We start from the raw sequence: 25,315 nt of genomic DNA, 5'->3' as shown, positions 1-25,315 counted from the left end.
AGTTTCATTAAAAGTATGTCATGGCCCACCGTATCAAAGGCTTTTTTTAGGTCAATAAAAACCCCTAAAGTAATATTCTTTTTATCAATATTATTCTTGATGTTTGTTACTAAATCAATAGTTGCCGACAGTGTATTTGACTTAGACCGAAAGCCGTACTGCTTTCTGAAAAGAAAATCTGTATCTACGAGAAAATGTTCCAACCGATTATACAGCACCTTTTCAAACATCTTTGACAAAACAGGCAGTACAGATATTGGGCGATAATTGCCAGGATCTGTTTTATCGCCTGATTTGAAAATGGGACAAACCTTAGCTATTTTCAGAGAGTCTGGAAAGTATGCTTCTTCAAAACACCTGTTGATACACTTGGACAAGTTGACTGCTTTTAATTGATTAATTTTTGACGCATTTAATTGCTTTTGTACTAATACCATCTATGCCACTACTACTATTAGCATCTAGATTATTTATTATTTTTACTATTTCGTCTGGGGTCGTTGGGTTAAATTCTGATAACTTATTTTTATTTATTTTGGATTGATTTGCGCTTAAAGTGTACGTTTGGTTGTAATTGTGTTTTTAAGAATTTCATTTGCAAGGTCAGTGCCTATGGTAGCAAAAAATGAATTAAAGCATTCACATATGTCGATGGTTTCTATAATTAGACCAGATGGACTATTAAGCTTCAACGGTACCGAAAATGTGTCTATTTTATTATTAGACAGGCAGTTAATTAGTCTCCACATCTTTAAAGGATCATTCCGATAGTTATTAAAAGCTTTAAGATAATACTCATTCTTTGTTGTCTGAATTTTAGAAAGAGTAATCTTTCTTTTTTGCACGAAATCCTTCTTCAACTGCTCATCTTGAGGACTTTTTTTCCATTGGTGCCATAGAATATTCCTTTCATTGATTTCTTTTATAACGTTTTTTTTTATCCAATCCTTCTTTGGTGGGTTAAGTGTCTTCCATTTTTTAACCTTATTTTTTACAATCACTTCCAGTAAAGCAGTTTCGAGTCTTGCATAATCTGAGTCGATATTATGTTCAGGAATTTGTTCAGCGCTATCAGGACAGGATCTATTGATTTCAAGGTAAATCTGCTTATGATCAGACATGTTGGATTCTATGATAATCATATTGAAAGTATTTTCAGAAAGATTACTGCATACATGATCCAAAATTGTCGCAGAAGACGCTGTTTGCCGAGTACAGTGATCTCTGTTGATTTTATTTAATATTTTTAGGTTGTTCCTTTAAGAATATTTCTATATTGTTTTATAGCACTATCTTTACTCAGCAGATCGAAATTAAAATCACCAAACACAAGTACCCTTTTTCTTTTTGATAATTGTTCATTGTAAATGTCCAAGAAGTTTTTTGTGTTGGCTGTGGGCTGTTTGTATATTGCTCCAATATCTAGTGAAAGGTTTTTGAGATGGACCCATAGAAAGTGATTTCTATCATCACTTTGTTGTTTGTAAAGACTCATGAATCATATTATTGTGAACAAATATCGATACGCCACCCCCTCTTGATGTTGGTCTGTAATTATAATAGTGTGTGTAATTAGGTAGGTTTTGCCTTCGAGCTTCGTTTTCGTCTTTTATCCAGGTTTCGGTCAGAATGATGACATTAATTATTGTATCAAAGGATTCTATTACGATTCTTAATTCATCTAACTTTCCGGGTTTAACTATGCTCCTGACATTTGCATACAGAAATTTTAAGGACTTTGCGTTAATCTTGATTTCACTGTAGTTAGAATGAGAGATGGCGCTAGTTTTTTTTTTTTTTTTTTTTTTTTTTTTTTTTATGTGATAGGATAGTTGCCAAGTAAACATCGGATCCGTACTTTTTACGTGATTAAAAATATACACACCCAATAAATTAAATTTTTAACGTGTGCTATGTATAGGAGTAACAATATTACCCAAGTGAAAGTGTTATCTACGTACAAACTACCTTGTGTGAAGTGAAATTACCCAAAAACTGATACGCAATAAACACTGCTAAATTCATCTCATTCCTGCGGATTCTTATGACTGACCTATCAATTTACGTGCAAAATTGATCATGGATTGCGAGGACGCTTGTGAGTGCTACTAAAGCTCAAGGTATGAGAATTGATATCTTTTAATAACCTCGAAATAAAATATTGATGATTCATGAACTGCTGTAATCGCGAGCGAAAAACTACAACAACGCCATCTATTAAAACAATCGAAAACTATCTACGTAAATAGCGCCATCTAGTGAAGTTGTAGAAAATTACCTACACCGCAAAGATCTGCGATAAACAGTGCAATCCATACCAAATACTAAGTTTACGCCGTTATCCGAAAGATGGCAAATGTGTGCGCAGGCTGCCGCCTAACAATACCTGATAGAAAATACCTTAAGTGCTCGAAATGTCATGAAAACTATGATCTTGATTGCGCAAACGTACCTGAAAAGCGTTTCTACAATACTATGACAAGTGACCACAAAAGAGCTTGGAAATGTCAACTATGTCGATCTAAGGAACCGAAAACTGGTAACAGCAACACGCCAATTCGCGCAGACCTTCATCTTGATATATCTCATGAAAGCCAGGGTCCAGCACGTTCATCGGAGACCCCAACACTAGATCAAAATGTCACGGTTAGAAGAAAGATTCCCTACAGCGGAAACACCAGTTACATAGAAAGCTATGATGACTCAACCTGCTCTCCCGAAGGAAATACACTGATAACAAGCCCACAAGCACACACTACAAACAAACCAACTGATTCCTTTGTGGAAAATCCATTAGTACTAAAAAGTTTTACATCAATACTACAGGAAAATAATAAAACCATAATATCTGCATTACAAGCATCCTTCAGAAATGATATAGCAAACGTTGTATCAGAGATAAAAGCGGACTTCAAACAAACTTTTGAAAGAATATTTAACGAACAAACATTGTTTAAACAGGATCTCACTTCTATAAACTCCAAATTATCAGTACTAGAAAAGAAATGCAACACACTTCAATCAGAAAAAGAAAAATTACAAATAGAGATACAAAATCTACAGAAAACATGCAATACATACCAACCTAACAACCAAATGAAAAACGAAACAAATGACAAAACATTAGTTTTACATGGCCTAACAGAAAAGGTTCTGGAATGGAGGCCGCGTACCGGAAAACGCAGCGTGGGACGTCCACCTACAAGGTGGACCGACGACATCGTAAAGGTAGCAAGGAAGCGCTGGACGCAGGCCGCTACCAATCGATCAACATGGAAAGCATTGGGGGAGGCCTATGTTCAGCAGTGGACGTCCTGTGGCTGAAATGATGATGATGATGATGATGATGAACAGAAAATTACTGGGAATCAGAAGAACAACTTATTGCCAGAGTAACAAACATGTTTTATGAATTGCTAAATGTAGATATATCGGGACACGTCGAAGAAATGATATTTATAGGAATAAATAACAACAAAAGACCTTTAAAAATCGAACTTATTAGCAAAAGGATGAAAAAATACATTTTGGAAAACTCTATATATTTGAAAGAAGTAGGTTATAACGTCACTGAATATTTAAACCCGTTAGCATTGCAAGAAAGGAGGAAATTACATCAAGCTTTACAAGCCGCTAGAAGAAACGGGCAGCATGCAATAATAAGAAATAACAAATTGATTATAAACGGAAAAGAAGAAACAACCTCCCCACCACACAAAGACCGTAAATCAAACTCCCGAGTTTCAAGGACAGAAAATAAAGAAGCCACCAATCTACAAGAAAATCGCTCCTGCTTACCCCCAAACCTATCTCCTTCCCCCACCCAAACTGTACATAAAACTCCAAATGTGGTAAAAGGTAAAAGAGTAGGCACATCAAATGGAAATCAATCTAAAAATTGTTCCTTTCGTAGCTAATTTAAATATTATGTTCCAAAATATGCAAAGCATTTGTAATAAAATCCATCTTTTAGATGCTCTTACTCAGGAAAATTCAAATTTGCACATCATATGTATAACTGAATCTTGGCTAAACAAAGACAAAAAAGATTTACTAAATTTAGATAACTACATTATATGCTCATCGTTCTGCCGAGAACAACATGAGTGTGGGGGCGTGTGCATATTAATAAAAAAGACATTGCATTACCATGAACGTACAGATATAACCTCTATGTCATTAGAAATGATTTTCGAGGTATGTGCTATTGAGTTACCAAAAGAGAACCTTTTGATCATTAATTTGTATTGGCCGAATAGTGTGAGGGAAATCGAAGTATTTTATATGTGCCTAGAGAAACTTCTAAAGCACATCTCTACAAGAGATGGCTCTAGAAATATTATTATAGGAGGTGACTTCAACGTGGACTTTATGACAAATAATAAAAATAAAATAAGACTCAAAAATCTAATGCTAACATTTAATTTTCACCAAAAGATAAAAGAACCCACTAGAGTTACACCAAGTAGCTCTACATGCATTGACCTACTTTTTACTAATTTTAAAATTAGAGACACTAAAACATCTGTTCACGAGTTTGGCCTTTCGGACCATGGAGGAATATTGTTTTCAGCACCTCTCATGTCGCAAAACTTAAAGCAATTTTTGGTTTGTAAAAGAATATTTAATGAGAAAAGTATTAACAGTTTCAGGGCTGCACTTATGAATACCGATTGGGACAGTATAATTACACTGGATAAAGATATTAATCAAAATTATAATGCCTTCAATGATACCTTGGAGGCGGCCTTGAACAGTTGTATGCCAAAAAGACTTATTAAAATCAAAATAAATCACAGGCAGAAACACCTCACTACAGGAATAAAGACATCATGCCGAAACAAAAGATTCTTAAAACTAATAACATCAAGAACAAAAAATGATAATTTAAAACAATTCTATAAAACCTATTGTAAAATACTAAAAGCAGTTATCTATAAATCAAAAAAGATGTGTAATAGGTATAGATTTCAAAACTCACAAAATAAAACTAAATCTATGTGGCAAATTATAAACCGTGAAACTAACAAAAATACCCAAAGATACAGGAACCTAATGATTAAGGCGCCTGACAAAAATACTCAATGCGTTCCTAAATTGACAGCAAACACATTTAACAACTACTTTGCGTCCATTGGAAATTCCCAAACAAAATCGGCAAAAATTGTTGAAAAGACACCAAACAACACAGTAGAAAACATATTTTACCTTAGCCCTGTTCAACCAAAAGAAATAAGCAATATAATAAAGAACCTCAAAAATAAGACTTCCTTCGGCATCGATGAGATCCCCCCTCTTTGGTAAAAAAATGCGAAACACTGCTCACCTACCCATATCGCACACCTAGATCTAAACTGAGACAACTCAAAAATTGCCAATTTTGACTTATGCTTGTATTTAAATACTCGGTTATCATACGCATCTTTCCAACATAACAGGTTTAATAAAGCCTTGATCCATTTGCCGCTAGATGGCGATAACTTACTTTTGTTGAATCAACGCTTGTCAACCCCTTCCACCTAAACAAGCGTTTTGTCAGTTGACCTTCGCTAATATCAGAGAGTGCACGTATTAAAATGAACGAAAACGCGGATATTTAGATTTGTTACAGTTAAGCAGAAAATATATAATGAGTTAATTTGAGTAGTAACAGTATTGATGAATTGTTCTGCAATAGTCAACCAGATCATTTTGACTTGTTCCAGTTTTGTTTGATAGAGTAACTTATATTTTGTTACTATTTTGAGTTGAGTTTGTTTTGATGAATCAACTTGTGAATTTCTAGTTGGCGTAGTTTTGTTGGATCAAATTTCAATTCAATGTTTTTCTATACAGAACGCGTAGTTTTGCATGTTTCACCTAAAATCAGGTACAGTATGATAATCCCTGTTTCTAAATAAAGTTAGTTTTATTCAAACTGTTCAACTGTTGTGTTTGAGAAGAGTGTTTTGAGTTAACTTACTATTGTTGGATAAGTAAAAATTACAGTGGATATTTTTTTATTTTCCGAAAAAAATATGCTAGGTCGTTTTCTTTTAAATATTTTGAGAGAACAGTGTAAAGATAGTTAAAATGGCAATGTACAGACGACGGCACTTCAACTTAAACACTGTAGTAACTAATGTAGTTGTAATACAAGTGTATAGTCTGATATGCTGTTGTCTGCACAAGAGATAAAACCTTCTTTATAATGTGGAAATAAAAAATAATGTAGAAAAAAGGTCTATAATAAGTAAATAAATAATAAATAAACATATCAATCAGCTGATGCTAAGAAAAAGTGGTTGAAGAAACTCAAACACCTATCATGTTCACCATGTCATGAAATCTTCATTTATATCTCTTATGCTGATCCAAATCGTGTTAAAAAAGAACTGTTTTCTCAAACAATTCCTAAATTGATCATTAAGGATATCGAAACATTCAATGAAAACACTTTAATAGTGCAGGAAGAGGACTCAGCCACATCTTGAAATTTAGAAATACAGAGGACCAAAGAACGTGGAAGAGATGACATTTGAAAAGTTTTATGACCCTAAAATCTTGCAAAAAATGTGGGCAACTAATTTGGTTGTAGACGAAAATCGGAATCAAGTTAAATGGCACGATATAAAAATTTTAAGAGTGGAAAAGGAGGACTCAAATCTCAAAATGTCCAAACAAAACTGATTCAAGTCTAAATGTACTTTATTATTTATACAAAGTCATTCCCCTAAAATGTAACAACTAAAAAAACTGCGATTAAAGGTAAAACGGATAGATTTTTTGACCCAGTTTATACACAGGGTCATTTCACAGCCTATCAATAATCCAAAATAAAACTGAGTTTCATAACTTCCCTAACAAAAAATGTAGTAATACGTTTTTTTCGCCTCCTGAAAAATGCTCTTTTTTGAGTTGTCTCAGTTTAGATCTAGGTGTGCGATATACCAAGCTAATTAACCAATCCTTCTCACAGGGCACTGTACCAGATGCTCTAAAAATAGCAATAGTTAAGCCAATCCACAAAAAGGGGGATGAAACGGACATCACAAACTACCGGCCTATTGCATTACTCCCTACGTCATCGAAAATTTTTGAAACCGCTATGGTGAATCGCCTGTATGATTTTTATGAAAAATTTAAAATCCTACATGAAAATCAGATGGGGTTCAGAAAAAATCGCTCTACTAGTCTTGCCGTTTATAAATACCTAGAGAATATCGTAGACACAATTGATAAAAAAACATATGCAGTAGGTCTACTCTTAGATATGAGCAAGGCCTACGATAGAGTATGCTATAAAATCCTTCTAAATAAATTATACCAGTCAGGAATCAGAGGAGTAGCTCATGACTGGTTGAGATCTTATTTGAGCAACCGTTATCAATACGTGGAAATAGAAAACACCAACTTTGAAACCGGAGAAATAACCCACTGTAGATCGGATGCAGTTCCTATTACTGGCTCAATACCTCAAGGCAGCGTCCTGGGATGTCTCCTGTTCTTGATCTATATAAATAATCTCCCTAGTATATTGAACGAAGGATGTGTTTTGTTTGCCGATGACATCTCAGTTCTAATTCCCTGTAGTAACACCGCAGAATTGGAAATCAAGCTAAATTCGGTGCTGGATAGGATTATGGGTTGGCTTGATTCACATAACCTACAACTTAACCTGAGCAAAACCAAAGTTATACAATTTAAACCCTACCAGAAAAAAGCGCTACAGATATTATATCACTACAACAATATAAAACTAGACACTGTAAACTCTGCCAAGCTATTGGGCATACATCTTGATACACATTTGAACTGGAATAGGCACATTCAATACTTACTGAATAAAATATCGTCATTAATTTATGCACTTTATCATTTAAAGCGGGTAACAGATTTCGGGACGGCCCTAACGGCATACTACGCCTATGCGTATTCGAGACTTTCCTATGGTATAATTATTTGGGGGAACTCTTGTGAAGCAAACAAATTATTTATACTGCAAAAAAAGTGTATTAGAATATTATCAAATATAGACCAGTTGGAATCATGTAAACCGCACTTTATCAAACACCAAATACTCACGCTAACGTCTATATACATATTTGAGTCGTGTAAATTTGTTAGGAGCCACCCAGAGTTATACTCACCACTGGAAGGTTTAAAAAGAAACAATAGAAACCAAAATAAACTTAAAGTACCTTTTTCCAAATTAAAATTAGTTACATGTAGCCCTCCGACGATGCTAATAAAAATTTACAATCATATACCGAATAACATTAAAAATCTAGAAAAATCAACACTGTTCAACAAAACACTAAAATCATTCTTAATAAATAAAGGCTACTATGACTTACCAGAATTTTTTAATGACAAGCTTGACTAAAATTTTATTAATCATTTTCTAACATATTGGAATGCTTCGACGTCTCAATTCAAATTGTTTTTGTAATTTAATAAAATGGAATAACGTTTTTTTTTTCCGTATAATACTGACCATTTAAGACTAACTAAATGTTATTTAAAATTATTTTTAAGGTAAATACTAACCCTCTCTCTGATGTTTTGCTGTGCCCTTGCAGGGCGTCACATGTATACCTACCTCTATTTTGCAACAACATATAAATTGTAATGTGACATGCAATAAACGTTTTGAATTTGAATTTGAATTTGAACAAACTAACGTTGCGTACTAATTCTGCTTTAGTTGTATCTTCTCTGGAATTTAGTTTTTTGGTTCTTGTTTAGTAATTATTTTCGGAATTCCTTTTATATATTTTATAATTAAGCCGCTCTCTCCGTTTTCTAGACGTCGTTTCAACTCTTCTTTTAGAGTCGCCATTTTCTTCTGCTGGTAGGGAGTTTGGTCGGAGTAGATTTTAACAATATTATTCTTGAGGGTTGACTTTGTCTTTAGTATAGCTTTAGCTGTCTCTTGTGAAGTAAAAATGACTTTTAGAGGACGAGCTTTGTTTGGGTCATATTTTCCTAGTCTTATGATTTTTCCAGGTTTGGGACAGAGTGGGTAAAAACTAGTAATAATCTTTGTTACCTCATTTCTATCAGTGTCTCGTCTCACGTTGATGTCGTCGTGATGTTGCTCAGGTATTCCGATAATTATAATGTTCTTACTGCGATCTGCACGTTCTTGTATTTCAGCCACTACGTCATCGCAGGCAATTTCTGGGGATGATTTCTGTAGCAACAATGGAGAGGAAGGTTTATTCTGCTTCAGCTCTTGAACATCATTTTCTAGTGATTTCACCTTTTCCTGTGTTTCACTGACAGTGGTTGTGAGGTTTTCTATCTGAGATTTAAAGGTTTTATTTTCAGCTATCAGTTGCTCCGTTGTAGCTTTAATGTCAGTCAACTGTTCCTTGATAGAAGATATATTCTCGCTTATAGTATCGATAGTCTCACTCTGTTTTTTTCCAAACACTTGTAATAAGTCCAAAACCTCTTTTTTAAAGTCACTAAACTGTTTTGCGTAGTCATCATGTGGAACGGACATTTATATTATTTGCGTCCTGGTCGCCTACTCCCAGTCTTGGCAGGTCGGGTTGAGAGCTGCTTCCTGCTATGTCGCTCATGTTGCTCGATGTGGTTTTCTTTGTTGGGGATCGAAGAGTGCTCATACTCATATAACAATCTGCGCCCGCTTATCGCTCCGCTTGTTAATATCTGCGTGCCGCTTATGGTCCGATCGGCGATCGTGAACGAACTTGCGCCGCCGCCACCGAGCGCTTCCGAATGCTCGACTCGGCGAGGTCTCGTCTCCCACACGGGAGGACGTATGTGCACTGTCGCTAAGAAGCACTGTATTTTCACCGAAGTAAAGTCTAATTTGGCGTGTCACAGTAAAAATAATTTATTAGAAATTGTGTTCGCACGTCCGCTCACTACGCCAGTCGGCGTCAAAGCTAAGTCAAAGCAAAGTTACACAGTCTATATTTAAACATTCTTTCAAAAAGGTACGAATGAATAATGATTCTTTACAAGCATTAGCAAGAGCCATATATTCTGCCTCGGTGCTTGACAATGCAACAGTTTTCTGTTTGCGACTCTCCTAAGACACTATGGAATTAGCTATTTTAAATACATACCCTGTGTATGATTTCCTGTCAATTTCACAGCTAGCCCAGTCCGCATCGACGTAGCCTCGCACGTTGAGGTCGGATTTTTCATACATCAGGCAGTAGTTGATTGTTCCTTTTAAATACCTCAAAACGCGTTTCGCGGCCTTCCAATGTGCATCAGAGTAACAGTCGTTGAACTAAGATAGGTAGCTCACAGCATGAGCTATGTCGGGCCTAGAACACACAGCAATGTACATGAGTGTTGCATATTGGATCGCAGGCCGCCTTTATACATGTATGTATAGCTATAGATATACGATGCGTGGCTGCGCCCGCGTTCTAACGTCTCAATAATAAATCAGTGCGTTGACAGCAGTCTCGTGTTTCACTCGCGTCCTGTGCTCCTATACTTACCAGTGGCGACTTCTACCCGCGTTTGTAAGAAATAAAAATGGCCGGTGCAAATTTCGGATTTATTTCAAATTTTGATCACAATCTTCAGACTTGGAAGATATATAAATGCAGATTGGAGCAGTGGTTTATTGCAAATGATGTCACGGACAAGAGCAAAAAACGGGCAATATTGCTCAGCGCACTCAACGAGGGCACTTACAAACTCGCAGCGGACCTGGCGCTGCCCAAGGAGTTACAGAACGTGCCATATGAGGACATTGTGGACGTCCTCGACAGCCACTTCACCCCAAAGCAGGTCGGGTTTAGCGAGCGCCATCAGTTTTACGCCGCTACTCAACAGCCGACAGAGACGCCTGCACAGTGGGCTGCCAGATTACGGGGCCTGACCGCGCAGTGTGGGTTCAGCAACGTCGAGGAAGCCCTACGTGATCGCTTCATAATGGGAATGCTGCCGGGAGCCGAGAAGGAGAAGATGTACGTGCAGGGGCTGGCAGAGCTGACGCTTGCCAAGGCCGTGGAGCTGGCGGAGAGCATGCGCAGCGCACGCGCCGCCGTCAGCAGCGCCTCGGCTGCGGGCTCAGCGCCGCCCGCGCCGGACCAGCTGTACAAGATTCGTCGAGACGGCTCCGTCAGGGAGCAGCATAGTGAAAAAGTGAAGTGTACGGTGTGTGGTTATGCGAACCACAAAGCGGAATCGTGTCGTTTTGCCAACTATACCTGTAGGAAGTGCAATAAAAAAGGTCATTTGCGTCGCGTGTGCAAAAATGTTAATTATGTTGCTACAAATCCGAGTGAGGTAAATGAGGGCGGCGAAGACGACGACGGTGAGTTATTCAACATACGTTCTTATAGAGGCGAACCACTAGTTGAAACGGTGTGCATTAACGGTAAACATTTAAAATTCGAAATTGACAGTGGATCGGCGGTTACAGTCATTTCAGAGAGTACCTACAATTTGCATTTTAATAATATACCGTTACTAACGACTAAAAAGAAACTTGTTAGTTATACAGGCGAAATGTTAGGTTGCGCCGGAATAATGTGCTTACCGCTGCAATGGAGTGGGCGAACGCGCTCACTCAACGTCTACGTAGTGCGCGGCGGCGGGCCGCCGCTTCTCGGTCGCGACTTCATTTCCCAGTTTGAGCTACAGCTGACTCCGGTTAATTATTGCGAACAAAGTGATGATGTTTTAAAGCAAGTTCGCAATCGTTATCCCGCCTTATTTTCAGGGACATTAGGATGTTTCAACAAATACAAGGTTAAATTAACATTGAGGGAAGGTTCTAAGCCCATTTTTTGTAAGGCTCGGCCGGTAGCGTTTGCGTTGAGAGATAAAATTGAAAGTGAAATTGATCGGTTGGTTGGATTAGGGGTGCTCCGGCCGATAGAACACTCAGAATACGCGTCACCAATCGTACCGGTACTTAAACGCGATGGATCAGTTCGTATGTGCGTGGATTACTCAGTCACTTTAAACAAACAATTAGTGGTTGAACAATACCCACTTCCAACTATAACTGAGCTATTTTCTAAACTTTGTGGGGGGCAACAATTCACAAAATTAGATTTATCAATGGCGTATAATCAATTTTGTCTAGATGAGACGTCACAACCCCTAACGTGCATCAATACGCATCGCGGTTTGTTCGCTTATACGCGTCTAGTGTTCGGGTTGACCAGCGCGCCGGCTATCTTTCAGCGCGCCATGGAAAATCTACTTTCAGGCATTAGCGGCGTCCTAGTACTACTTGATGACGTTTTAGTGACTGGCCAATCCCAGTCAGTCCACCTAGATAGGTTAAATAAAGTGTTACAACGACTGCAGGACGCAGGATTAACACTACAGCCAGAAAAATGCGATTTCTTTAGAGATGAAATAAGTTATTTAGGCTACGTGATTAACAAAGACGGGTTAAAAAAATGTCCAGATAAGGTAAAAGCAATACTAGAAGCACCAGTACCTACAAATATAAACCAATTGCAGTCATTCTTAGGATTAGTTAATTATTATAGGTGTTTTGTCCCTGGAGCATCTTGTATAATGAGTCCGCTGTACGAGCTTTTAAAAAAGGGTTGTAAATGGCATTGGTCCAGTAGGGAAGATGAGGCATTTAATACTATAAAAAAATATTTGGCTTCAGAACAAGTGCTTACTCACTTCGACGGAAATGCCAAAATTATATTAACTGTAGATGCTTCGCCTAGTGGTTTAGGGGCAATTTTATCTCAAGTTGATAAGGACGGCCAAGAAAAACCTATTTCGTTTGCATCCCGAACGTTAAATAATGCGGAACGGCGTTATTCTCAAATACAAAAGGAAGCCACAGCGATCATATTTGGAGTAAGGCGATTCCATCAGTACCTATATGGTAGGTCCACACCATTTGTACTACGTACAGACCATAAACCCCTTCTTTATATCTTTGGGCCTCATAAAGGTATACCTGAAGTATCCGCAAATCGCTTGCAACGATATGCTTTGTTTTTGACTGCCTACAATTATACTATAGAGTATATAAAAAGTGCAGACAATAGCGCAGACTACCTGTCTCGCGCGAGCCTGCCGGCGGCGGCTGCGCGGGAGGGGGAGCGCGCGGACGTCGGCTGCGACAGCGCAGCGTATGTGTGTTTTGTAGTGGATGGAGCACTCCCAGTAACTGCACGCGAATTGAGTAATGCAACTGTTGAGGATTGTATTTTGAAAAGTGTTAGTAACTACATACTTAATGGTTGGCCTAAAAGTATGTCAGACAGCCGTATAAAACCATACCATCTTTGCAGATGGGAATTGTCAGTCGAAAATGGATGTGTCATGCGCGGTCATAAAGTTGTAATCCCCGAGTCGTTGCGTGAGCGAGTTATGTCCGAGCTCCATACATCTCATATGGGAATCGTAAAAACTAAAGCAGAGGCACGCGCACGATTTTGGTTCCCGGGTATTGACGAAGCGCTGGAGCGCATGATAGGCTCGTGCGCGGTGTGCGCGCAGCTGCGAGCGTCGCCGCCGCGCGCGCCTATATCGCCGTGGAAATATCCTCCGCGGCCTTTCTACCGAGTACATTTAGATTTTCTTGGTCCCATAAATGGACGCGTTTACTTAGTCATAGTAGATGCTTATAGTAAATGGGTGGAGGTGTATGAGATGAGCTCTATTGCCACCTCCGTTGTAATAGATAAAATGTATGAGTTCATGTCAAGGTTTGGATTTATTCATACTTTAGTAACAGATAACGGCACTTCTTTTTGTTCGCAAGAGTTTGATAATTTCTGTAAATTAAATGGTATCTCTCACATGACGTCACCGCCGTACCACCCAGCCAGTAACGGCCAAGCGGAGTCTTACGTCAAAATAGTCAAACGGGGAATTAAGTCGAGTCTACAAACTAGTGAAACTCAAAAACAATGTAAATTAAAGTTATTAAAGTACCTATTTGATTATCGTAATTCTATCCACACAACGACGGGAACGTCACCGGCTCAGCTAGTGTTTGGTCGCCAGTTGCGGTCGCGGTTAGACCTGCTGAACCCGTCACCGTCGCCCTCGTCGACCTCACTCGCTGAACATGTTCATTCCAAACAGTGTTTACAAACTGAAGCGCACGGTGGAAAGAACACTAAGTTTCTGCCTGATCAATCAGTGTTATACAAAAAATATCTTAACAATAATAAGTTTATCTGGTCGAAAGGTATAGTTATTAAGGAAATTGTAACTATGTTATATTTAATTAAGGATTGTTTTACATCTGTTCTGGTTCGTAAACATAAAAATCAATTGTTACATTATAAGGGGCCGCCAATAAACTGTAGCAATAATAATTGTAGTAAACCGCACAATCGATACCCATCATGAGGCAACAGTGTTTGATGACATCACAATATCGGGGCCACCGAGTGACTCATTGTCATCTACACAATCGCAGTTTACAAATGAGTCTCTCACTGAAGGGAGAGGAGGGAACGAGATGCCGCCACCTGCATCTGTTGATGGCGTCGCAACGCCACCACCTGCATCCGTTGACGACGTCACAACGCCGCGCGATTCTCCTTCATGGTGTGGCGTAACGATGTCAAGAGGAGTGCGACGACCGCCATCTGAAGGTGACGATGAGTTCTACGATGTTGATGAAAGTCCAGATGAGAGAATTGCAGAGACTACAAATATCGGAAGATCTAGACGTAATCGTCCCCCGGTCGATTATAAAAGGTTCTTCTAAATAGGTACCTTCCTGTAGCTATTGGGGGAGGAATGTTGCATATTGGATCGCAGGCCGCCTTTATACATGTATGTATAGCTATAGATATACGATGCGTGGCTGCGCCCGCGTTCTAACGTCTCAATAATAAATCAGTGCGTTGACAGCAGTCTCGTGTTTCACTTGCGTCCTGTGCTCCTATACTTACCAATGAGACATCCAATTAAGTTTCTATATTTTTCATTTTCAGTCTTCTTTTCTTCTTTTTGTAATTTCAGTCCGACTTCCATTGGTGTGGACACCGGTTTACAGTCTTCCATCTGAAACCTTTTTAAAACAGACTTTATGTAGTCAGTTTGATCAAGAGTAATGACATTTTCTTTTTCTGTACAAACTCTCATTCCAAGAAATTCATGAACCCTTCCCAAGTCTTTTATTTCATATTCTTTCGTCAACTGGTCCTCGACTTCCTTCTTTATCTTGTTTGAAGATGTAAATAGTAAAATGTCATCAACATATAAAGCAATTATTGTCAGCTGTCTGTGCTTATATCTAAAATAAACGCAAGGTTCAACTGATGATTTCTGAAAATGCATTTTTCTTATCAGTTCCTCATTAATTTTATCATACCAGCATTTGGCAGCTTGCTTTAAACCATAGATTGATTTGTTTAATTTATAAACTTGGTTTTCCTTCCCCTTTATAACAAATCCTTCTGGTTGTTCCATCACTACTTCTTCCGTGAGGTCACCATTTAGAAATTCCGTTTTCACATCTAGATGATCAATACTTAGGTTCAGCTGGGCAGCAACAGCAAATAACATTCTGATCGTAGAGTACCTGACTACAGGAGCAAATGTTTCTTGATAATCTATTCCATATTTCTGGCTGTAGCCTTTTGCCACTAAACGAGCTTAATGTTTTAGTACTGTTCCGTTCAAGCCTCGTTTTATTTTAAAAACCCACTTACATTTCACAGGTTTCTGGCCTTTCTTTAATTCTGTTAAAGTCCAACATTTGTTTTTATAAAAAGAGTTATACTCATCTGTCATTGCATCATGCCACTTCTTGGCATCTTCACTGCTCAAAGCCTCCTCCACGGTGACCGGATCATCCACGTTCCCGTAATTTGCCGTTGCTGTCAATGCTGCCATACCAGCATACTCATCGGAGTCTGACTGACTGAAGAAGGTTGAAGTCTCTTCCGAGTCATAGCACGAACTTCCTGGAACGTAAGTGTTGAGTATTCGCCGCGTGACTGCGATCACCGGCATATTTATTATGTTCTTATACCAATAAACCTCAGTGCGCTCTAACCGGCCTTTCACTAAACACGTCCCTATTCGCGTATATAACAGTGGCGACATCTACCCACAAGCAAAAAAAAAAAATGGCTCATTTTGGGATTTTGGCCACCTTTGACCATAATTCACAGTGTTGGCAAACATATAAAAATCGGTTGAGTCAATGGTTTATCGCGAATAACATCGGAAGGGCAGAGGATCCTCAGTGTATAAAAAGACGAGCGATCCTTTTGAGTGCACTCAGCGATGGATCATATAAATTGGCAGCAGATTTGGCTTTGCCAAAAGAAGTGCAAGATTTGCCATTTGAAGACATATTTAAGCTTTTTGACGACCACTTCACCCCAAAAACATGTGGATTTGGCGAACGTTTCACTTTTTATGTCGCTACGCAAAAGTTGGGCGAGTCATACACTCAATGGGCGGCACGACTGCGTGGTCTAACAGCTCATTGCGGTTTCCTCAATGTGGAAGAAGCTCTTAGGGATCGCTTTGTGATGGGCATGTGACCGGGGCCGGAACGTGAGAAGCTGTTCGCGCAGGATGTGAAGGCGCTGACACTCTCCAAGGCGCTGGAGCTGGCGGTGAGCGTGCACTGCGCTCGCCAAGGAGCAGCGTCATCGGCGGCGTCGCATGCGCCAAACGACCCGGCGCTATTTAAAATCAGCCAGCAGCAGGATCGCGTAAAAAGTGATAAAAAAATCCAGTGTTCGGTTTGTGGTTATAAAAATCATACGGCATCGGTGTGTAGGTTTGCAAGTTACAAGTGTAAAAAGTGCAACACGAAAGGGCACTTACAGCGAATGTGCAAAAAAGTTAATTACTTGGATAATGCAGTGGTAAACGAGAGCGAGGATGACGACGGTAGGTCAACTTTATATAATATTAGGTCATTTAGTGGGGAGCCAATGGCTGAAATGGTTAATGTTCAGGGCGTGAAAATGAAGTTTCAAATTGACAGTGGGTCGGCAGTCACAGCTATTTCCGATAAAATTTATCAGTTGAGATTTCAAAATGTACCGTTAAAATCAACTAACAAGCGTCTGTTAAGTTACACAGGTGAAAAAATATCTTGTTTAGGTATCATACGCTTAGCATTCACGTATAACAACGTAACTAATTCGCTTGATGTTTACGTCGTGAAGCACGGCGGACCGCCGATACTGGGACGCGATTTTATTTCACGTTTCAAACTAGCACTGTTACCTATTAATTTTCTGTCAACGGACGACCTGTTGGAACAATTACAATCACGATATCCATTTGTATTTTCAGATTCTTTAGGCAAATTTAATAAATACAAGGTAACATTACAGTTGACAGAAAACGCAAAGCCCATATTTTTTAAGCCTCGTCCAGTTGCTTTTGCCCTGAAATCCAAGATAGATGCGGAAATTGATCGTTTGATAAATATAGGTGTCCTAAAACCGGTTCAGCATGCAGCATACGCGTCACCCATAGTCCCTGTGCTCAAACGCAACGGTTCAATTAGGTTATGTGCAGACTATTCAGTTTCAATTAATAAACAGCTGTTAGTGGAGCAGTATCCGTTACCCACCGCTCAGGAACTGTTTTCTCGCTTACACGGCGGTACAGAATTCAGTAAACTTGACCTTACACAAGCGTACTCGCAATTTGTTTTAGACGAAGACTCGCAACAACTCACATGCATTAATACTCATCGCGGGTTGTTCAAATACACTAGGCTTGTGTTCGGTTTAGCTAGCGCGCCAGCTTATATTCCAACGCGCGATGGATTGTTTGTTGTCGGGGCTGGACGGCGTTGTATGCATGCTCGATGATATCTTGATCACGGGAATTAATAGAGTTCAGCACCTGGAAAGACTAAATGCAGTGTTAAAGAGACTCCAGGACGCAGGACTAACACTTCAAAAAAGTAAATGTGAACTTTTTAAAGATAAAGTTGAATATTTGGGTTACACTATAGATAAATGTGGCTTACATAAATCTCCACAAAAGGTAAAAGCTATTTTAAAGGCCCCCATTCCCTCTAACATTAATCAACTTCAGTCTTTCTTAGGTCTCGTTAACTACTACCGAAATTTTGTACCTAATGCATCAACAATTTTATGCCCACTTTACAAATTATTACACAAGGGACATAAGTGGGAATGGGGTAAAGAACAGAACGATGCTTTCAATCTAATCAAAAAGTGTCTTTCTTCAGATCATGTTCTAGCTCACTTCAATCCCAAGGCTAAGGTTGTGTTGACAGTGGATGCCTCTCCGCACGGGTTGGGGGCAATATTATCGCAAATAGGGGACGATGAAACGGAACGGCCTGTATCTTTTGCTTCTCGTAGGGGAGACCGGGGATAGTTGACTAATTTTTTACTAAATCATACATATTTTTTGTGTTTTCATCCATACAGACAAATAAATCGCATTAATGGATAGAAGAACTATTAAACTAATAAACAAGTGCGAGTCGGGCTCGCACACCGAGGGTTCCGCCGTACAAACGTAGCGGTTTACAATTTATGACGTATTAAATCAAATTACTTACTTGATTCCGTTGCGAGTAGTGGCGAATTTCAAAATATGCGGTATGATCAGTGTTTCCACTAGAACGATTTCCTTTCCCCACACGGCAATTCAGATTTCCCCTTCTACGGACTTTTTTCCCCTCAAAAATTATTTTGCTGTAGTTTTGACACCACACGCCACACCTAAAATTTATAGTTTATTTATCGTTCTTCTTCTATAGTCTATTGTATTAATATTATTATTTACACAAAATTCGTCAACAAAATCATCGACAGTCGACTTTGCAGATTACTACTATTATTTTGATATAGCTGCACATCACTAGCTATCAATTTCCTTACTGTTGGTACTACTTGTTCTATGGTGGTTGGTACGGTGATCCATTCAAATAAATAATCACAGCTAGAAATATTTATTGCGACGGTTGTTTAATGTGAAAAGAAATGGATCGGTGGCTAATAAATACTGCTGCTAAAAAATCGGTAAGTTTGTGCTTCCATTTTTATATTAATCAGTATATAATTTAGTGCACAATGAAAATCTAGGTTAGAATGTTATGAAAAATATCTAGGTTATGTTATGAAAAAACTGTTTTTTTATGTCCAAGCTGATTGGTAGGCAAAGATTTGTACTACCATTCACCCCACAGGAGCCTTATTCTCGGATTTTCGATATTAAAAAACATGGCGGATATCGAATGAAACTCCATACAAAAAAAACTGTTTTCATGCGATATATATCGCAATTTAAGAAATATCACGGGCCGAGAATTAGGCTCCAGGTGAGTTAAAAATTTTTTTAATTAAAAAAGTTTAATTCCTTCGATCATTGTTAAGATAAGATTGAAGTGCTAAGAATGTTGCCAACTGGTTTTTTGATTTGAGTCGGGGAAAATTTTTAAATAAATTTTTGCCTGACATTGCTACAGGAATTTAAATTTGAGTGAATGGCGATTGCTAAACCTATCAATAATTTTTCAGAATGAAGAAAAGATTCCTCTGAGCTCATCCGAAAGACCCGGCACTAGTACATGCTCTTATGAACTTCAACCCGGAACGAGTTTTCAGTCCATTAGTTATGTCGAGGATCAGAAAGAACAATTAGATCCTCAAACTTCGTCAGTAATGGAAATCGAAAATGAAAAATCGGTAATTGTCATGTTACTTAATATAATCAAGTTACTTTTGCTTGGGTTATTATATACTTAAATTATAGGATCGCCTCGCCGGACAATCGCCGAGATTTTTAAAATATTCATATTTTTCCATATTCTGTAATAAATCACCTTTATAAATGAGTTTTCTAAAATTTGCTCATTACCTTCTTGTATTTTGTAGGTTGATAACTGTACTGAAGACGAAGAAGAGGGATACAATACTGAAAATGAAAAAAAGCAGTTCAAGCAGATTGGTAGTTCAAAATCTATGGCAAAAGGTAGGAAAAAGATATTTAAGAAGAAGTTTCAGCATGATTGGCTTAAGAAACCTGAGTTCAAAGCATGGTTATTAAATGGGAATAAGGATGATAATGCAATTTGTAAGGTGTGCAATGTGGTTATGAAGGCGGGAAAATCAGAGCTTAAAAAGCATGGTGATGGAAAAGCTCATAAAAAAAATATGGAGGCGTGGCTACAGAGTAATATTAATCAACCTAGTATTACAACATTCGTTACAGAAAATACAAAGCTGAAAAATACCGAAGCTGCCATTTGTTCTTATATCGTCGAAAACAATCTTCCTATTTCATCAATTGAACCTTTAATTGAATTGATTAAATCTTTACCAGAGAAGGCAATCACATCGCAAATCTCTTTAGCGAAACAAAAAGCCACTAATGTCATTAGGAATGGATTGCGCCCATTTTTTAATAATAAACTTATTAATGAACTGAACAATCATTTGTTTTCCGTTTATATTGACGAAACAACTGATGTAAGCGTCACAAAGCAACTAGCGATACTAGTCAGCTACTGCCATAATTTTATAACAAAAGTAGATGTGATCGACGTAGTAGATTGCCCTGACGGGACCGCTGTGGGTTTGTACACACAAATGATTAACACGCTAAAAGAAAATAATGTACCTCTGCAAAACTGGATAGGCTTTTGTTCTGATACAACTGCAGTCATGATGGGACAGCATAACTCTGTGTCTCAACTAATCAAACTAAATTATCCTCAAGTATTCGTGTCAAAATGCTCTTGCCATATGATACATCTGGTGGCAAGTAAGGCATGCACTAAGTTAAGCAACTCTTTAGAAGATTTGTGCCGCAATGTATACAATCATTTTGGGAGGAGTCCTAAAAATTCTGCTGCTTTCAAAGAATTTCAAAGCTTCCATGAAGTCAAACCTCACAAGATTTTGAGAGCTTGTCAAACCAGGTGGTTGTCACTTCAAGCATGCGTGCGAAGAATTTTAGAACAGTGGGAGCCATTGAAGAGTTACTGGAGAATATTAAACTACGAAGATCCAACACATGCAAACTGTCACACTCTCCAAACCTTGGAGAACCCTTTGATAAAGAGCCAAATGCATTTTGTAGACTACGCTCTTGGAATTTTTAATGATTTTAATTGCATGTTTCAAGCTGATTATCCTAAGTTCTCAGAATTGAAGACTCAAACTGAGGAGTTAATCAAAACATTGGCATTAAATTTCATGAACAGAAATTATGTTAAGCAAATCCCTGCTAACCAAATCAATCCTCATCAGACAGAAGAACATCTTGAATTAAAACATATTTATTTAGGTGTAGATGCGATCTGTTTATTAACAGAGATCGAAAAGAAAGAAGAGAGTGAAATTCAGAAAATTTTTCAGTCAGCAAAATTGTTTTATATTGAAGCGATCGTACAAATCAAGAAACGATTTGTATTTGAAGATGTGCACAATGATTCGTCTTTTTTAAACCCGAAAAATGCCATTGATTTGCACCCTACATCATTGTACAAAATCGCGAAAAAATACATTCCATCGCACATTGCTGTAGATTTAACAGAGCTGGACAAGGAATGGAGAAATCAAAGTCTCCTGTCCGATATGGATTGTAATGATTCCATAGATACGGTAAGCTATTGGAAAAAAATTTTTGAAAAAAAAAATGTTGACAGCAGATGTAAATTCGTTCAACTGCCAATTTTAGTGAACTATTTCATGTCGTTGCCTTTTTCGAATGCTGCTGTTGAACGATTATTTAGTGATCTAAAAAATATCAAAACAGATAAACGCAATAGGCTCGATAATGAAACGGTTGCATCAATCCTCTGTGTAAAATCTGGCTTGAAAAGAACGGGAACAACTTCTGTACAACTAATGAAAAATCAGTTAGAAATACCACACCTCAAGTTTGTACAGTCTAATGCAAGTGCAAGCGAATCTAAAAAAATTAGACTTAGCATGAATAAAATATAACTAAACGATTTGTGTTTTATTTACAGACTGACCAGAAATATAATAAAAACTTGGAGTTGTGTACTCATTTTTTATTCCAAATTAGTTTACGCTGTCAGCGCATACACAGAATAATATTTTAGGCCTCAAACAGAATTGAAATAAGGGTAAGTATACGCCACCTGCTCGTGTTGTCGCTTGTCGCAGTTCCTTTCATACGGTAACACACTAGTCCACGGTAGAGTCCATAAATAATAAAAGATTTCGTGTATGAAAAATCCACTAGATGGCAATACGCAGGCGTGACTTGTGAGGTCCGTCCGAGTGCTGCATGATTGGATATTTTTGGCATAGCATTGATAGATACTGTCAAAATTCACCAATCGTAGCAGCTAGAGCCATCATTTATCATACGCGAAAACCCTCATTACTTCCGAAAGGATTTATCTACGATTTCCCGCAATTTCCCCTTTTATAGTCTTTCCCCTTTTCTTTCCCCTCTTGACCCTAATTTCCCCTCAAAAGGGGAATTTCCCCTCAATGTGGAAACACTGGGTATGATTATTTTTTATTTATTTATTTTTCCTATATTTGCATTATAGGTAGGTACCTACCTCAGCGTTTTGAATTTTTGCGTTGATTTAGAATTTCTCACAGTTTAGAGGCAATTAGATTTAAGAAGTGTTTGATATGAATTTCAACTTTAATATCTCTACGCGTTCATGTGAAAAAGGGTAGGTAGTAAGTTTATAATTATTAAAAAAATATTTTGTCATGTAAGCAAAAATAATATTTTAAATTTTATATAACTTCAAATTTATCATTTTCGCAATTTTTCCTTTATCTGTACTATATAACGTTGCTTCGTGCCGAATTTCAAGATTCTGAGTTTACAGGAAGTACCTTGTAGGTTTTGATTCCCTAGCGTGTGACGGAAATTCGTCTAAGGTGTCGGTATAAACTGCTGTATCTTTTGATCGCGTTAACTTAGAAGTTTGATTTTTTTACTTCTTAAAGGGACAATAGATCTAGGTATTTGGTATAAATTTCAATTTGATACCTTTATTCGTTCGTGAGAAATAAGGTAGTAAGTTTCATTTTATTAAAATATTTTTATTATATTATATAACTAAAAAAATGAAATTTTCGCAATTTTTCCTATATTTGCATTATATGACAATGCTTTATGCCAAATTTCAAGATTCTGAGTTTACGGGAAGTATCCTGTAGGTTTTGATTCCTTTGCGAGTGTCGAAAATTTGTTGAAAATATCGACATAATCGGCTGTATCTTTTGATTGGCTTGGCTTAGAAGTTTGATATTTTCACAGCTTAAAGGGACAATAGACCTGAGTATTTCATGTGAATTTCAGCTTGATACGTTCACGCGTTCTTGAGATAAAGGGTCTTGACAGACGGACGGACGGACAACAAAGTGATCCTATAAGGGTTCCGTTTTTTCCTTATGAGGTACGGAACCCTAAAAACAACAAAACATAGTTCATTATTAAATATCATCATCATATTTAAATGCATTTTATAGAACATCAACTCTTAGTCAATCTACCCCTGTTCCGGGGTAGATTGACTATATGCCCGGGGTAAGTAGACCTACGTATCAATAAGCAAGAAATTATGAGAAGAGTCAAGTAATAAAACACTATTTTCAATTTAATTGAATTCTTTATTCAAAAACAATTATAATTAGGTACAGACATCTTTAATAAGTCTTTAAAAAAACTATCAACTCTTAGTATTTAAACTTTTTAAACTAAAATCTTCTTCAGTCTCATTTTAAATCACATATCAATCTTTGTATACAGGGTGTCCCAGATGGGTGAATCAAACTGATAGGGGAGGTAGCTCTACTAATGTACTATCGCTAAATAATATGAAAAAAAAATAAAGCGCATAAGGACACAAAAAAAATTTTTTTTAATGTGAAAATAAATCAGCTTTGCCTAAGTATTTGGCTATAATTGCTGCGTTTGAGTTTATTTGTACTTTTTTCTTACTAATATAAATTGTACATGATCGCTTCGTTTATCTGTAAACAAACTTTCGAAAATAATGACTAGATTTCGAGTTGAGAGCACTTTACTATAAAAAAAATCCGAACTCAAATTTTTTTTTTTTCATTTTTTTTTTGGCATAGTACATTAGTAGAGCTACTTCCCCTAGAAGTTTGATTCACCCATTCTGTGACACCCTGTATAGTATAGTACTTTTACGTTTCCAAGTATTTCTTCTATTATCTAAACGTGGCGCCGCTTTAGGAAAGGGTCTTATTTCTTCATCGTTCAGTCGTTCGTTTTTATGTAGATCCTCATCGTGCTGTAGCAATAAAAAGAATGTATGTATTAAGAATCGAATAAATAGATAATTTGAAAGATATTTTAAACTCAAAATGTTATTGGGGTTGGTTGGTTCAACCAGCCCCGAAAGAAATTAGTCTACCAACCCCAAACGACATTTTAAGTTTCGATGGCATGGATAACCTACACACTGCCACCTAATAAAGAAATAACACAAGAAATAATATCAATATGGACTCATAAAACACTCTGACTAATAGGCAAACGGTTAACATAAAATGTGTAGGTACCAAATCAAAAAATATGCAACAAGAAAATATTACTTACATGATATGAAAACAAATCACGGGTCACTACTCGAAAACGGCGTGTGCCGGCGACGCGGCGCTACCGACGAATGAGCGGGGGGCGGAAAGTGATGCGCGGCTGCGCTGGGATGACGCAATACTCAAACCGTTGGCGAGTTTTTGGCGGTTAGTCTACCTACCCCTATATGCAACCATCCCCGGTCTCCCCTACTCTGAACTCGGCCGAAAAGAAATACTCGCAAATTCAAAAAGAAGCCACAGCCATAATTTTTGGAGTATGGCGTTTTCATCAATATCTGTACGGCAGATCTGTTCCTTTCGTTCTACGTACAGATCATAAACCACTTTTGTCTATCTTTGGCCCACAACGCGGCATACCCGAGGTATCCGCTAACAGATTACAGCGATACGCAATGTTTTTAAGCGGTTACAACTATACAATAGAATACATAAGTAGCAGTAACAATAGCGCCGACTACTTATCGCGGGCCAGTCTGCCAGAGCTCGCCCAGGCGGCTGCGCGCGCGCGCGCCGAGCGAGACGGCGCTCCCGATGACGTCATTGACGACCGTGCGTCCTATGTTTGTTTTGTTACAGATGGCACGTTACCTGTCACACTACGCGATATGCGCGAACTTACTAGTAAAGACAGAGTACTTTGTAAGGTTGTAAACTATATATTAAACGGTTGGCCACCTAAGGTATCTGATCCAGTGCTAAAGCCATACTATTTATGTAGGACACAACTTTCTTATGAAAATGGATGTATAATGCGGGGACATAAAGTAGTCATTCCAGAGGCATTAAGACACACAATTCTAGTA

At 37.9% G+C, this 25,315-nt stretch overlaps 1 protein-coding gene and 1 long non-coding RNA gene across 4 annotated transcripts; both read left to right on the top strand.

Annotated features, from left to right (window-relative positions):
- Window positions 1-11,049: 11,049 nt before the first annotated feature.
- LOC135087340 (uncharacterized) lies at window positions 11,050-14,834 on the top strand. Its single transcript, XR_010260751.1, has 2 exons — window positions 11,050-11,293; window positions 14,053-14,834. It is a non-coding gene; the product is annotated as an uncharacterized LOC135087340 (long non-coding RNA).
- Window positions 14,835-18,547: 3,713 nt separating this feature from the next.
- LOC135087290 (uncharacterized) lies at window positions 18,548-21,952 on the top strand. 3 transcript variants are annotated; one of them, XM_063982093.1, is made up of 4 exons: window positions 18,970-19,258; window positions 19,458-19,625; window positions 19,815-19,911; window positions 20,152-21,952. In XM_063982093.1, the coding sequence occupies exons 1-4, from the start codon at window positions 19,076-19,078 to the stop codon at window positions 21,888-21,890; spliced, it is 2,187 nt and encodes a 728-aa protein (XP_063838163.1). In that variant the 5' UTR covers window positions 18,970-19,075; the 3' UTR covers window positions 21,891-21,952. The 3 variants fall into 3 exon arrangements, with proteins under 3 accessions (XP_063838162.1, XP_063838163.1, XP_063838160.1); XM_063982092.1 differs by lacking the exon at window positions 18,970-19,258 and adding an exon at window positions 18,548-18,959 and having other exon boundaries at window positions 19,815-21,952; XM_063982090.1 differs by having other exon boundaries at window positions 19,815-21,952.
- Window positions 21,953-25,315: the final 3,363 nt, after the last annotated feature.

This window comes from Ostrinia nubilalis (genome assembly GCF_963855985.1).
Source record: "Ostrinia nubilalis chromosome W unlocalized genomic scaffold, ilOstNubi1.1 SUPER_W_unloc_1, whole genome shotgun sequence".
Classification (NCBI taxonomy): Eukaryota; Metazoa; Arthropoda; class Insecta; order Lepidoptera; family Crambidae; genus Ostrinia; species Ostrinia nubilalis.
This window is presented reverse-complemented; position numbering and strand designations above follow the sequence as displayed.

Excerpts from the sequence above, each read along its gene's own strand:
- LOC135087290 (XM_063982090.1), top strand. The coding sequence starts at position 19,076 with ATGTCCAAGCTGATTGGTAGGCAAAGATTTGTACTACCATTCACCCCA. Across the intron at positions 19,259-19,457 it reads GGCCGAGAATTAGGCTCCAG|AATGAAGAAAAGATTCCTCT; the intron begins GTGAGTTAAAAA and ends ATAATTTTTCAG. Across the intron at positions 19,626-19,814 it reads AAATCGAAAATGAAAAATCG|GTTGATAACTGTACTGAAGA; the intron begins GTAATTGTCATG and ends TGTATTTTGTAG.